The 15,761-nt window shown below is 46.4% G+C and overlaps 1 protein-coding gene across 4 annotated transcripts in view; it reads right to left on the bottom strand.

Moving 5' to 3' along the window:
• Positions 1 to 15,761, bottom strand: part of tle5 (TLE family member 5, transcriptional modulator) — a 46,189-nt gene that overhangs the window by 18,112 nt on the left and 12,316 nt on the right. For all 4 annotated transcript variants that reach the window (XM_058074325.1, XM_058074326.1, XM_058074327.1 and 1 more), the window contains exons 2-3: positions 11,283 to 11,371; positions 6,426 to 6,489 (exon numbers count right to left, since the gene is read on the bottom strand). In XM_058074325.1, coding sequence (XP_057930308.1) covers positions 6,426 to 6,489; positions 11,283 to 11,371 — 153 coding nt within the window. The remainder of the gene's footprint in view (positions 1 to 6,425; positions 6,490 to 11,282; positions 11,372 to 15,761) is intronic.

The following is a 15,761-nucleotide window of genomic DNA, read 5'->3' as shown; positions in this document are numbered from 1 at the left end:
TGAAGCCCACTGATTCTCATTTGGCCCATCAGAGGTCCTTTAAATGTCCTCTCACAGTTGGCATACAACATACACACCAATAACGACAGACACCAATAACGACAGACACCAATAACGACATACACACCAATAATGACACACTAATAATGACATAGACACCAATAACGAGATACACACCAATAACGACATAGACACCACAGTACAGCAACCCCAAGCCACCGCCACGGAATTCAGGCCACCAGCAGCATGGACCCCACTGCCCGGAGACTGCCGAACACCCTCCCCCCCCCCAGGGCACAGAAGTGCCCACGACCAACGACAGTCCAAGGAAAGCACCACAACTGCGCCCCCCAGAGCAATCCCCAGCATCAGCTGGTCCCAGCAGGACCCAGAGGAAGGCTAGGCAAACCAGACCAAATCATCCCGCAGCCCAGGCCACACCGAGCGAGCTGCTACGCCCCAGTAGCCAGCGGGCCAATGGTGGGGTAGGCAGAGGGCTCTCCATCCCAGCCACACCTGTGTGTGTCATGAAATGGTATTGTGTATATTGTGCAATTAAAAATAGGTCTGCTCCAAAGGGCTGTGTATGTGTGGTGTATGTGTGTGTATGTACAATATGAGGTCATTCAAAGTGGACGACAGCTGAGCTATGGTGGGTGCCATGCCTGCCCAGACCCCCCCAAGATCTTAGTGTCTACAGTGCGGTTAAAATTGAAGGGTGACTGAGACAGAGGAATGCTGAGTGCAACAAAGCAGCCGCAAGGAAAACCCTCACCCCCGCCAGATCCAATTGGGGTCCTTCCTCGGGGTCCTGCTGGGGCCACCCTCCAAGGTCCTACATGTATGTGAGGTGGTGCAATGCAGCAGGGAGGACAGAGGCCCCGCACGGCCACCCCGCAATACCGACCAACCGAGCAGGGCAAGCCAGCACAGCACCGTCCGGAGCAAGCCATGGGCTGCAGGACTGGTTGCCATGATGGGCCGGGTGGGGCCTGTGACCAGTCCTGGACCCGCATGGAACAGAGCACGACCACACCCCAAAGGCACGCGAGCCAAAAGTGCCAGGGAGGGCCAGAGACACATGCACCACACAGCAGAGCCCACAAGAAGAGCCACACCCCTGCAGACACAAAAAGTGAATAATAATGATCATATATTGATCATAATAATTATGTACCACCCTTGGCCATCGCTGTGTGGAGTTTGCATGTTCTCCTCATGCGTGAGTTTTCTCCGAGGACTCCGGCATTCCAAAAACACGCTAGGTTAATTGACGACTCCAAATTCCTCATACAAAGGTATGAATGTGAGTGTGAATGGTTGTTTGTCTAAATGTGCCCTGTGATTGGCTGGCCACCAGTCCAGGGTGTACCCCACCTCTCGCCTGAAAAGAGCTGGGATAGGCTCCAGCACCCCCCGCAACCCTCGTGAGTGGTAGAAAATGAATGAAAGAATATATATGTATGCAGACGCCCGGCACCCCAACGGCCGGCCCGCACCGCCCCCAGAACGACCACTCCACCCACGCCCCATCCCGGATCCAGACAACCCCCACCAAACCCCCAGAACCACCAGGGGGGCAGCCCAGCAAGCAGGGTCAGGGACACCCGGCATCTGCCCACCCATCCCCTAGACCAAGACCAAGCCAGAGGAACCCCAGGAGCGGATACAGACACCCTCAGCCCTTCGAGAGTCAGGTTAACAAATGAATTATTGGTGGCCATATAGATTGGAATTCTATTCTAGATTTTTGCAAAGGACTATGTTCAATTTCTTTTTTGATTTCCAATTAATGAGAATGTTTTCTTGGTGATGCCTAATGCCGCGATGAGGACTTGGTGTGATTTGTTTCTACGTTGATTGTAGAAAGATTGCCCAACAAGCACAATACAGATGAGGAAGGAATGGAGAAGGTCCCAAGTGCCAAAGATAGGTCCTCACACACTGCTTGCCAAAATTATTAATGGAGTGTAAATAGGAATCCATTATATGATCTGGGCAGTGTACACAGATGTTCGAGTCAGTTAGACCCATTTTAAACATTCTCATGACCAAGTATGCTATTCCAGTGGTGCACAGGAAATAAACCCCAAGAAGGATGTCGGAGAACGGAGCTACCACAAATCATTACACCTCATCAAGGGAAAACACTGTCATCCACACAGACCTATTTATGCAAGTGAGCCACTATCTATCACTGTTCACATTCATCACATCACAACAACAAACATCACACTGATTGAAAAGCAGAAATTATTGCTTGTGTTTGAGACGATATACTGGTATTATTATACCATACTGTATACATTATATTACGTTCATGAAATAATCATTGTTTGTGGCCAGTTATCATCCAGTGAAATGTGTTATGGTGACAGTGCTACATGTCTTCACTTCTTGGCCACCGTAGTTACGGCTGGAGCAGCTAACTTGATGGAAGTGGATCATGAAGATGAGCTCACGGCAAACAGGACGTCAGCCACAAAGGACACACAGTGAAGATTAACAGCTCGGGTCATCTTTGTGTGTGTGTTCAGTGTTAATGAGAGGGCCCACCCCGAGGCATCAAGCCAGTTAATCACCCACACTGCTATCTATCTGTACGAGGGACTGGCACTGCCGAATAAACAACACACAAACACTCACCGCCCACACACATTTCCTTACCTCTGGGTCAGTCTTACACAGACACAATCACAACCTCAGACACACACACACACACCCATGTGGAAGCTCCCTAAAGTAATTACAGCGCTTGGGAAATGGAGGTGCTGCTGACTGGGGGAGTGTAGGGGTGAGGGGGAACCTGATATCCTATTAGAGGAGTGTGAGTGTGCATGTGTGTGTGTGTGTGTGTCATAGACTTGAAAACTAAATTGGCCAATAAGCGCCAAAGGACGCTAAAGCCGAAGAAAAAATAACTTTAAACTCATTTTAACTCATTCAATCCCAGCCATTTCCTCAGTAGCGGCCATTTTAGATATCCTGTTCCCGGGCTACACCCACACAAAACATACAACCACACCACTTTTTTGTGTTCTTTAGTAATCAGCCGTAGTACATACGTAGGTAGGTAAGTCAGAGGTAAGTAAAATATCAGTTCAGGGAGAAAAGCATCTTATTGTGAAAGGATACATTTCAAGCAGGACTTCCATTCGGACACAAATATTTGGCTTTTGTGACAGCTCAAATAGCAACATAAACAACATCAAAAAGGCTTGCTAACGATGTATTTACCAGCATAACACCATCAACTATTTACGATGTGGAGCTGAGCTATGTGCGTGCATGTCCGTGCGCACGTGTGCATGCGTTAAAATGTCCCTCCAATATGTAACCTTCTGCACGCTGCACTCCTCCACGCTCTCTCACCTACACCTCCTCAGATCTTCCATCTCTGATCCACACCCAAATGCCCTACTGCCACCTAGTGGCCGTTTTAAGACTGCTGTGAATGTGACAACGTATAAATACAATGTGGGATGGGGCGTATTAAAATATTACAATATATACTTTGGTATTGTAAGCGTTGTCAAAATGGTTATATAAAGAAAAAGAAGAGGTATTGAAATATACTGTATGTACTATTCTGCACTGGGCACTAGGTGCCAGTAATGTTAGTGTAGTGTGTTGTTGATAGCGTGGCCTATAGAGGGCAGTAATGTCCTGCCTGCTGGGTTAGAGCCATCTTTTAGTAAGTACGATATCTAGGATGTGTTGAATTGTTGGTGTTTAGAGCCTGGAGGACAGTGGCTGTGTTCGAAACCGCATATTTACGTGCTACTCATACGAACTCTTTAAGTATGCAGTGTGTCTACACTGGCAGTATGCGATTTTTGAGTATGCGAGAAGTTCCCGGATGCATACTGCATTCGCCAGAAATGTTCAGTATGTATCATCAGCTTACTACTCACACTTAAATTACCCAGGATGCAACGCAACGTGACGTCATCGCGAAAAAACCCCAAAACATTGGCTCAACACTGAGCAGCAGCATGGACCAAACGGCGGTGTCAAGCAGGATATGTTGCGAGTTGGTTCGCTTCTTGTTTTCAAAGTAAAAGCAGTGATTTATCACTATGGTTTTTTTTTTGTATGAGAAAAGTAAGGGGGTGTTTTATTTTGTGAAAATAACCGAAAGTGCATTGCTCACTTCGGCTAGCTTAAATTTTGGGTATGCAGCATGGATTGTGGATATTATGGGCATGGAAGTATGTAGTAGTTAATATGCGGTTTCGAACACAGCCATCGTCCTGTGTCCATTTGAAATAAAAATGCTGACTCATTGACAGCCATCCTGACAGGGGTGTAATTCAGCCACGGCCAAACTCCCACGGCGTGAGAGTGGTTAGCACGCAGGCTTCACAGCTAGGACACCCAAGTTCAATTACACCCTCGGCCATCTCTGTGTGGAGTTTGCATGTTCTCCCTGTGCATGTGTGGGTTTTCTCCGGGTACTCCGGTTTCCTCCCACATTCCAAAAACATGTTAGCTTCATTGGCCACTCCAAATGTCCATAGGTATGAATGTGGGTGGGAAAGGTTGTTTGTCTATAGGTGCCCTGTGATTGGCTGGCCACCAGTCCAGGGGGTGAATGAATGAAGATATGAATGTCCTATTGTCTCTGATTACGTCTACTATATTGGCTAATAGGAGTGTAAAGGTGACCATAGGGGTGTTATTTCATGTCTAGAGGGCTCTAGTAATGTTAAAACGTGTATTTAGAAGGTCACAAACAGGTTTTCTATCCTGCTTGGAGGAAATTCACTCATCACAGTTGGGTCTGTTACCAATGAAATGACTGTACACCACTTAGCCTTTCACTGCCTGTGTGTGTTTACTGTATGGAGCTGCCATCAAGCTGAGTCTGTGCAGACCAAGAGGAGGTGTGTGTGAGTGTGTGTGTGTGTGTGTGTGTGTGTGCGTGCGTGTGTTGGCGGCACAGATTAGATGAGATTAAAGCTAGTCAGAGGATCAATTAGAGGCGAAACATCAGAAGGCTACATTGCCAGATACAATGAGATTAGCCCCGAGCCGTGTGTGTGTGTGTGTGTATACATGTATGTGAGGAGAGGGAAAAGAAGATGTAGGGCAGGATAAAAGCAAAAAAAAAAGGGGGGGGGGGGGGTCGAAGGGAGGTGTTTGTGTGATTTCAAGTGATTAGCTTGTAGGATCAAGCAATGATAAAGAAGTAGAAATACTTGCTAAAAATGATGCACGTGATTCTGGAAGTATTATTTGAACATTCCACCACATAGGATTAGTCTTATGTTTGTCTCTTTCACTACTTACTCTCTTTGTCACATCTATAGTATTTGCTATGCACCTAAATACCATGGATGACACCAGTTACTCTACCTACCTACATACAACATGAATGCATGATGGATGGATGGATGAGTGGATGGATGAATGGATGGATGCCTTGATGATGGCTGGATGAGTGGATGGATGCATAGGTGGATGCATGATGGATGGATGAATGGTGGATGGATGATGGAGGGATGGATGGATGCATGATGGCTAGATGATGGAGGGATGGATGGATGCATGATGGATGAATGGATGCATGATGGATGAGTGGATGGATGGATGACTGGATGGATGCACGCATGCATGGATGGATGGATGATGCATGATGGATGGATGAGTGGATGGATGGATGCATGCATGGATTAATGCATGATGGATGGATGGATGGATGCATGATGGAGGGATGGATGATAGATGTATGGCTGGAAGTATGGATGGATGACAGATGATGGAAGTATGGATGGATGGCTGGAAGTATGGATGGATGGATGACAGATTATGGATGGAAGTATGGATGGATGACAAATGATGGATGGATGGATGACAGATTATAGAAGTATGGATGGATGGATGACAGATTATGGAAGTTTGGATGGATGGATGACAGATGATGGAAGTATGGATGGATGGCTGGAAGTATGGATGGATGGATGACAGATTATGGATGGAAGTATGGATGGATGGATGACAGATTATGGAAGTATGGATGGATGGATGACAGATTATGGATGGAAGTATGGATGGATGGATGACAAATGATGGATGGATGGATGGATGACAAATGATGGATGGATGGATGACAGATGATAGAAGTATGGATGGATGGATGACAGATTATAAACAGAAAATAAACATTTGATTATGAAGGCTCATTATGTATTTGTAGTCATTTTGATAGTAGGCTAATATAGCTAATATAGATACATGGCGCATGTGTTGCCTTCATTATAAGGCTTATGTAAAGCTTTTGATTTTTTGCGGCTCCAGACATATTTGTTTTTTGTTTTTTTGTCCAATATGGTGGCTCTTTCAACATTTTGGGTTGCCGGCCCCTGCCCTTGACCATTGGACCCAGATGGCTGGATAGTTGGATTGAGGGCAGCGTGACTCACCATGATGTAGTGACGTTGCATCTCTGACTTCTCACTGGCCAACTTGTCACACTCGAGCTTGAGGCTGGAGAAGAAAGGAAGAGGAAGGGAGTGAGACACAAGCAGAGCATTGCTGCATCGGTCACCTCAGTCAACATCACTACTTCCACTTTTGGCAGCGTCAGCACCGCCTCTGCCTTCATTACCATCAGCACCGCCTCCCTTGTCAGCCTTGCCATCTTCATCATCATTACTGTCCTCATCCTGACCTTCAGCATCAGCACCAACATGGAGCGGTAACATCTCCACATCTCCATGATGCCCGCTGACGCGTGCAGGTCAAGGTCCATGTGAACTCTGCTCACATGCTATGTGAGAATGTCTGCTTCCTGGAGTAAAACCACATAAATCAATCTAAAAATAGCGCCTGAGCGTCCCCGGTGAGCCGCTTCCCAGCGACAGCCATTAGCTATAATCACGTCAGCGCTGATGACACACGAGGTGACAGGACAAAGGAGGACGCGTCAACAAGTCAGGCAGTTGGTAAAGTGGAAAAGACAGGAGGTAGAAGGAAAGGTGTAAAGAAAATCTGTTGATGGAAGGAGCTGGTTCCGACACAGTGGTCTGACAGGGTATGATCTGATGTGGGGAAGGGATGATGTAAAGATAGGTTCACATCAGGCTGCACGTCTACAATCTCTGATGGGGTGTGCACATTTCTGTCAGGAAGGAAAGGCTCCATTAGAGCTGGGGCTGCGTAGGAGCTGTGTCATCGTCACACAGATTGTACTGTCAGATTACTCACAGTTAGCTTCACTTTTGGCATTTTGCTAATCTGCATGTCAGAGCGTACGCCCTTTGGTCATCGTAGCATGTTGATACGCGGTGGCCTGCAGCGCTTTTTTAGCAGAAGAATACACCATGTGCAGCTCAAGCTCCATTACTGTTAACATCCTCTGCCGGGTACGCCGCCATGTTTGTTTACCTGAGCGATAGTACAACCATGGTGTCAACAGCAAGAGCAAGTTAGCCATCAACTATAAATGTCTTTTTTGCCCATTTCTCGTTTGCTTTTATCAATGGAACAATGTAGAAGATGACTACAAATAATATATTTAACATATTTAATGTGAGGGACCTTTAAATTATGTATAATGTGAACAAAGGAAGTCTATTTGAGTTGTTTTGCAATGTTAATTTTTTGTGACTAGAAATACTGAGTAACATTTATGTCCATCGACTGTATTCTTTATTTAGCATATTTAGCATACCGATAACATGAATTTCTGATGGCACTGGTCCTGCTGCCCTTTCTGTCACCCATTCTCTTGAACATTTTTATGGACAGAATTTGTAGGTGCAGCCAAGGCGTCAAAAGCAGCCCGGTTTGGGGGTCTTAGGATCTTATCTCTGCTGTTAGCAGACGATGAGGTCCTGATGGCCTCATCAGACTGTGACCATCAGCATTTACTGGGGCGGTTTGCAAATCCGAGACTGTGATTCTCATTGGGGAAAAGGGTGGTTTGCTCCCACTGGGTTGGGAGGGTGGAGGAGTTAAAGTATCTTGTGGTCTTGTTCACAAGTGAGCGAAGGTTGGAGTTTGAGGTCGACAGAAGGATCGGCACAGCATCTGCGGTAATGCGGTCGCTGTACCGAACCGTCATGTGAAGAGGGAGCTGAGCCAGAAGGCAAAGCTCTCATCTACGTTCCCACTCTCACCTATGGTCATGAGCTGCGTATCGTGACCGAAGGATGTGTTTAAACCCTTGGTACCGAGGTTGTGGAAGACCCCGCTCCTTGTGTATGAAGCAGGCACACCTCCCTACCTAACTACTCCATCTCACGGGCTGAACCTCCCCAGCTGAGGGTGAATCCTCAAAGTCAGGTATTCACAGCCTAGTTGTGCATCCAGACCCTGCAAGATCCAGTAACCGATTTATGTATGACCCTCTACTCTCCCTCTAGATGGTGCGTTGCTTCTGGTAAGGACCTGGGAATTACCAATGGTATTTCGACTATTTCTACCTGGTTGATGATTCTAAGCACTACACGTCACCTTGGGGTCATTTCCAGGTCGCACCGTAAGATAGGGTGAGAGGCTCAATCGTCCGGGAGGAGCTCAGAGTGGAGCTGCTGCTCCTTCACACAGAGAGGAGCCAGTGGAGGTGGCTCGGGCATCCACTGAGTGCCACCCATGGGTGAAAGTACGCAGAAGAATACACACTCATATTTTCCTACGTTTTTTTGTCGTTTGGGACCAAAGTCGTGTACGCACATTTTACCAGTGCTGACAAGCTTTCTAAATGAGGCCACTGATCTGCAGATTAGCGATTAGCATCATCTTTCCTTGCTGCTGACAGCCTGCACACCCGAAGCAATAATGATTGGAAAGCACAGAGCAATGGGGGTGTCATCTGAAAGCAATCTGTTTTTTGTGTGTAAATCTTACACGGATTCACCAATGCACGGCTAACACATCCCACATGACCGCTGCTGTTGCCGCCTGAATCCAAAATGCTCGGCTTTCTGCTCCTCAAGTGTACGTTTGTAGGCTGTGTGCTGATTGTCATGGCAACACCCCCCACCCCTGTCAGTCTACCTGGGATTGGCTTTTGTGATTGGTGCTCATCAGCCCCCAGGCATGCACCGCTGCTCTCAAAAGACACTTTGATGGAGTTTTATTGCTGATTCTACCCTCTCTAAATCGCTCCTGCTGTCATCTTTATTTTGATTTATGTATTCCCTGATCTATTTATGCATGTGAGCGAGGGAGGGGAGGCGAGGAAGGGAATTAGGAGGAGGAGGAGGAAGACAGAGACAGATACAATGGCTGCTCGTATTCCCAAGGGAGCGCCTGTTGTACATTTGCCTTTTAAAGGCTTGCACAACAGACAGGCACAGCGCTGCAGCAGATCACTACAAAGCTTCCACTGTGACTCCCTCACCACCCTGCCTATCTCAACCCCCCCCCCCCCCAACCCCCTCCCTCCTGAGTCAACAGGCAGGCACTGTATGCATGTTCTCTGTCAAGAGTCGGGGAAAAAAACCTTTTCATTCAACGCCGCTTTGGCTGTCTGAAGGGGGCTGTGTTGTGGGGGTTAACCGCTGCTGCTCACCATTGTGGGAATTACCCAAACCAAAGGAAGTAAAAATACGGCCAGAATGTCATCACCCAAGATCAGGTAGAAATGAACAAAAAGGAAGACCTTCAAGAGTCTCATCTGTTTGGATACACTAGAATCGGGTTGGGTCGTTTTGGCTCAAATCTAAATCACACTTAATTTAGTCTTCATTTAGATCCCACATGCCTGGGAAATAGTCTTTTGGACAGCCTGGCATCTGTGGCAGACCAAAGGCCACTGAGGAGGTTCCGTTCCATCATGGACAACTTTTAAAGGGGACCTATTTTCTGACCTATAAATGTAGGTGTTACATAGGTGTTCAACCATGTCAAACTTTCAAATAATGAGGTTTGTACATTTGGAAGTGAGCTCTGACAGAAGTTTAGGGTGGCTCTGAACACTTGGATACAGAATTTATTGTAACACCAGGCTGTCACAGGGAGCCAGGCTTCAAGCCGGACCATTGCGCTCTCAGACTGCCCTCCCCACAGCCACACTTAGCTATGGCTCCCAGGAAGTCTTTCTACCAGGCAAGCTCAAGCAGAAGTGGTTGGTGTTGGTGATTCCCGGCAAGAGAAACATATTTTCAATGGCATTTGACACAAAGGTGTTTTTGTGAACATGAACGTGAAATATCTGCCAAATGGATGCTTAAGACAGAAGTGGTGCGTTCTAGCCGGTAAAGGTGCATGCAAGTCATACACACTATGCTTGCCCTGAGTAAACACGGACCGACATTACCACTCTTTGAGTTCATACACGGTAAGTCAGGGGTCTCCAGCCAGTAGATCATGAGCTACAGTACGTACCTGTAGCTCCTAACCACTTCAAGTAGCTCTCCAAAGGCTTTATTCATTTATCAACTCCTATATACAAGTAGAAAGTAGGGTTCAGCAGTGGGTATCCAATCACAGCGGAGTGGGCCATGTGTGGAATAAATGAAAACAGAGCGTTTAGAAATCCAGCTGGAATAGGTGCAGATTCTGGAAGATCTAGAAATCTTTCTGTCAGGGTTATTGTGTGTAGCAAAGGGCCCACAATCAGCATAATAGGTCCCCTTTGGGTGATTACCTTTATTTTGACATTTTTGAAGAGCTGCTCCAAATGAAATTCCTCTTGGAGATGAACGAAGTCTGAAATTGAACCTCCAACCTCCATTTCAGTTCACGTATAATTATCCAAGTCCCAACTATTTATTATTTTTCTTACTTAATATATATGAAATTATTGTTATTGTTATGTTTTTTTGCACGGTGTTCTAGTTGTTAGTGCGCCATCTCTGTGTGGAGTTTGCATGTTCTCCCCGTGCATGCGCGGGTCTTCTCCGGGTACTCCGCTTTCCTCCCAACATTCCAAAAAACATGCTAGGTTAATTGGCCACTCCAAATTGTCCATAGGTATGAATGTGAGTGTGAATGGTTGTCTGTCTATATCTGCCCTGTGATTGGCTGGCCACCAGTCCAGGTTGTACCCCGCCTCTCACCCGAAGACAGCTGGGATAGGCTCCAGCACTCCTACGACCCTCATGAGGATAACTGGCAGAAAATTAATGAATGAATTATGGGTTTTTTTTTTCATCATAAGAACGTTCATCAAAATGAGAGACTTGAAATAGTCCAGTTTGTTAGTTCCTACAGTGGCATCAGTGGACATTCAGCCCAAATCAACATCCTAACATTTCTACAGTGGACCCTGAAGGCCGTGTGACAGCTTTATGTGGAAAGAAGGTGTATTTTGCTTAGTGGGTGATGTGTACCTGTGGTACTGTGCTTGGAGGAACTGGAACTCATCCTTGATCCTGTCACACGAGTCAGACGTGGTGAACTTCAGCTGCTGCGATGAAGCCTGCCCAGGAGGACAAAACACCACACCAGATTAGCACAACATTCCCCTCAAACCAGGCTGGGCGAAATGGACACAAACTCACATCCCAGTATATTGACATTGAATATCCATATACAATATATAGCCCAACATTTTTTTCCACCAAGTGAAAGAAATAATTTGATCCAGACTGGCCTCCAGCCTCCAAGAGAGCGAGTCCCAATGAGGTTTGAGTGTAAAGATAATCATTTCATGAAGACTACATTTACGTTAGCGATGCCATTCTGTAAAACAGGCCCAGATCCACTTTGGGGATGTGTGGATCTCCACTATGCAGAGTGACAACTCCCAGAAAAAGCAGCTAAATTTGTTGCTAGTGCCGTTTGAGGAAATATGGGGCCGAGAGGATTCATAATGTTGCCAGTTTTAGCCAGAGTGGCCAAGTTGGCAACACTGAAACTTGTCATTTCCTTCATGTTCTTCTGCTCCGTCCTTTCTCTCTCCTCCTGTATGCAAGGAGTGGGGCAGGGCAAGAGGAGCGCTGACACACGGTCTACAAATCCAGTCTACATCCATTACGACAAAACATTTGTTTTTCATATCCTGCATAAAAATAGAGGGGGCAGCCATATTTGAAGTAGAAATAGGGCCACCTCCCCAGCTTAACGAGCCAGAACGATCATTCTTCCACCACGCTTGACTAATGCTGTTTGGACTCCTTGTAAATCTGTCCACTTTACATCTGCTGGTGTCAAAGCCACCCAGGGACCACATCTCTTGGTGCCACAGCTGGGGAAAGTTAACATCTTCCCAGTAAGAAAAAACTGGTGCTATTAGGGATAGCTTGCCCCCCCCCCCCGCCACTCAGCAAACACGCACCTCAGCAGTCACACAAGCACAGCCATGCAATACAATGACCACAACTTCATTCACTTCCACTCCAGGCATGCATTTGGTTGATACTGATGCGAGAACCACAGACATCCCCACAGACACGGCTTAGTCACCCTGAGACCCGTGCCATTCTACCATCTGAGAAGCATCCACATCAAATCTTCAGGAGTAACGCAACCTATTTAAGGGGCTATCCGCACGCAAACATTTCCAGGTCAAAGGCGTCCAGTATTTTATGCTGTCAGCCTTTCGTGCCATTCCATTCCATTCTCCTTCGCTTACCCGGGTCTGGGTGACGGGGTCAGCAGTTAGGGAAGCCCAGAATCCCGGCCCCCGGGAACCTCCTCCAGCTCCAAAGGGAGGAAACCAAGGGGTTACCAGGCCAGCTGTGAGACATAATCCCTCCAGCGTGTCCTGGGTCTGCCCCGGGGCCTTCTGGTTATGGGTGCCCTGTAAAGCTCTGTAAACCAGCAAAACCACTGGTTTTCAGAAACAATGACATCACCAACCCGTCGCCAACCTTTCACCGTCATGTGACCAGAAGTGACTTTTGATGACAAGCCAACATAATACGTGAAGATTCGGACTGGCATGACTCACCCCTGTCCACATTTTCTTCTTCCCCAAAACAACTTGTAGAAGTCCTTAAGCCAAGACAAGTTGGTCCGGTTTATGTCAACCATGTCTGTGATACCGTCAGCCTTTGGGCGTCACTGTATCCTTTGGCCAAGGAATCGATTCAACCTATTCATCCTCTAAAGGAGGAGACAACCTGAACAGTACAGCTGCGATGGATTCAAGCCCCGCGAATCATGGTCAAGATGTTTCTCTTGTCTCTAAAAAAACAACTTAAGCCCACGTCCACATTAGAGTAGACCACAAGGGAACTTTTTTGGCATGTCGTCCATCATCCACAATGATGGAGTCAGCTTTCTGCTAGCGTTACCTTTGGCTAGCAGCCTGGGGCATCGGGAGCCAGTGTGTGCTCAAGCTAGTTGCTAGCCGGCTAGTAGCTAGCCACTGTGGTGTGGCCAGGCATTGTCGACTGTTGTGTGAACAGATAAGTCACTGTGAAGGTTCTGTTGTGCATGAAAAGTGTTCCATGCTAAAGATATCACTGATATTGTGTGGTGAAAAAGAATGGGCAGGGACTGTGAAACGTTTGGGAACCCACTGCACCATAGCAATGAACAAAAAGCCCCCATTTCTTCTTTCTGTTTACTGCATGGTGTGATGTGGTCAAGATGGATGGGTTAGCCTACCATTCCATCTCTGATTCAGCGTATGTCTGTGTGAAAGGGGCAAGAGTCTTCAACAAAAATCAGACAGAATGTCCATACGCTGCCGTGGATGACTTGAATCATCTCAGTGCTGTCATACGGAACCCTCCGTCTGCACAGAACAAGCTGTTGCTGTGAGACACGAGGCTGTAAAGTCAAACAAGCTATTTCCATTATCTCTGTGGACCGTGCTGGCGCAGGAAGACAATCATCAAACAGCAGCACAGCTATTTGGTTGTGTGCCACACTGAGCATGTGTCAACACACGGCACTTAACTGCAGGCCGCCTCACATATCACGCTGCGATAACTGCTCCCTGCACCGCTTGGCTTTGGCTTTCTGTGTGTGTGCCTGCAGGTTTGGACCCAGTGAGCCCAGGGCTGGAGTTGTTGCCCTAGATCTGCTTTGCGCCATGTCTAGCAACCATTTAAAATTGCATCCTTTTGAATGGCGGAAACAACATGAATTCACACTAAATCCACCTTTTCAAATGTCTGAGCAGATATTTGTGTTTCCATGGTCAGAAAGGCCAGGAAATAAAGCATCCATGATGTTTTTTTGCAGTCAGCTGAATGGTCAACATTCAACCATTAGTAGTCAAATGTAGCACCAGTTAGGGTAGGTATTTTATTTCCAACAGAAAGCACATCTCACTCGACGTGGGTCGTTTATATAGAATGTGTGATGCTACAGCTACAATGGCAGCAGGGGCCCACACTCCTTCAGCCTGGGTGCTACTGCTTTAAATGAAGTCCCAAAGCTCTACCTTCTACCATAAACACAGAATAAATGAACGGCTGGGCTTGTGGGACTCCTGAAGCAGCTGACAGGCTCCAGCAGGCTAAGCGCGACGTGGGTCTGGTCAAGGCAAAAACTCAGGAAGAGTTCGGTGAGGCCATGGGAACACACCTTTCACCTCAGAAACGGGACGCAGGGCCACGCTGTTTACAGTGGGGACGGAAGCCTGCTGACCTCGCAGGCCGTTCTCTCCCACTGACATACCTTCCATAGAGGAAGCAGAGTCTGAAGACACGAACGCAGACCCTGACATCATCGTGACTGAGATATCTGGGGTGGTCACTCCGCATCAGGCTGAGACCGTCAGCATTTACTGGGGCGGTTTGCATCCCAGTGTTCAAGTATCCCGATGTCTTGTACAGACCTGAGGAACTGGACTTCCCAAGTGAGACTGCTGCCCCTGCGACCTGGACCTGGATAAGTGGACGAAAATGGATGGATGGATTAAGCTAATGTTGCTGAAAAACTACTAATAGGATAACTAGTAAATAGTAGGGTTGTAAGGATTCATTCACTACACACGTATATTCGTTCCATCCAACTACATCCATTATATTCCTCCCATCCAACTACATCCAATATATTCCTCCCATCCAACTACATCCATTTATATACAACTACATCCATTTATATTCCTCCCATCCAACTACATCCAATTATATTCCTCCCATCCAACTACATCCATTTATATTCCTCCCATCCAACTACATCCATTTATATTCTTTACAACCAACTACATCCATTTTTATCCAACTATATCCATTTATAGTCCTCCCATCCAACTACATCTATTTATATTCTTCCATCCAACGACAGCCATTATATTGCTCCCATCCAACTACATCCATTATCTTCCTACCATCCAACTACATCCATTATATTCCTACCATCTAACTACATCCATTATATCCCTCCCATCCAACTACATCCATTTATATTCCTCCTATCCAACTCCATCCATTATATTCCTCCCATCCAACTACATCTATGTATCCTCCTCCCATCCAACTACATCCATTTATATTCTTTCCATCCAACTACATCCATTATATTCCTCCCATCCAACTACATCCATGTATATTCTTTCCATCCAACTACGTACATCCATTATATTCCTCCCATCCAACTACATCCATTTATATTCCTCATATCCAACTACATCCATTTATGTCCAACTACATCCATTATCTTCCTACCATCCAACTCCATCTATTATATTCTTACCATCCAACTAAATCCATTACATTCCTCCCATCCAACTACATCCATGTATATTCTTTCCATCCAACTAAATCCACTATATTCCTCCCATCCAACTACATCCATGTATATTCTTTCCATCCAACTAAATCCATTATATTCCTCCCATCAAACTACATCCATTTATATTATTTCCATCCAACTACATCGATCTGTGTTTGGCAAGTGTAGAAAACACA

Source organism: Doryrhamphus excisus, chromosome 5 (genome assembly GCF_030265055.1).
Source record: "Doryrhamphus excisus isolate RoL2022-K1 chromosome 5, RoL_Dexc_1.0, whole genome shotgun sequence".
In the NCBI taxonomy this organism is placed as follows: Eukaryota; Metazoa; Chordata; class Actinopteri; order Syngnathiformes; family Syngnathidae; genus Doryrhamphus; species Doryrhamphus excisus.
Note: the sequence above shows the minus strand (reverse complement) of the source record. Positions and strands in the feature narration are given on the sequence as shown.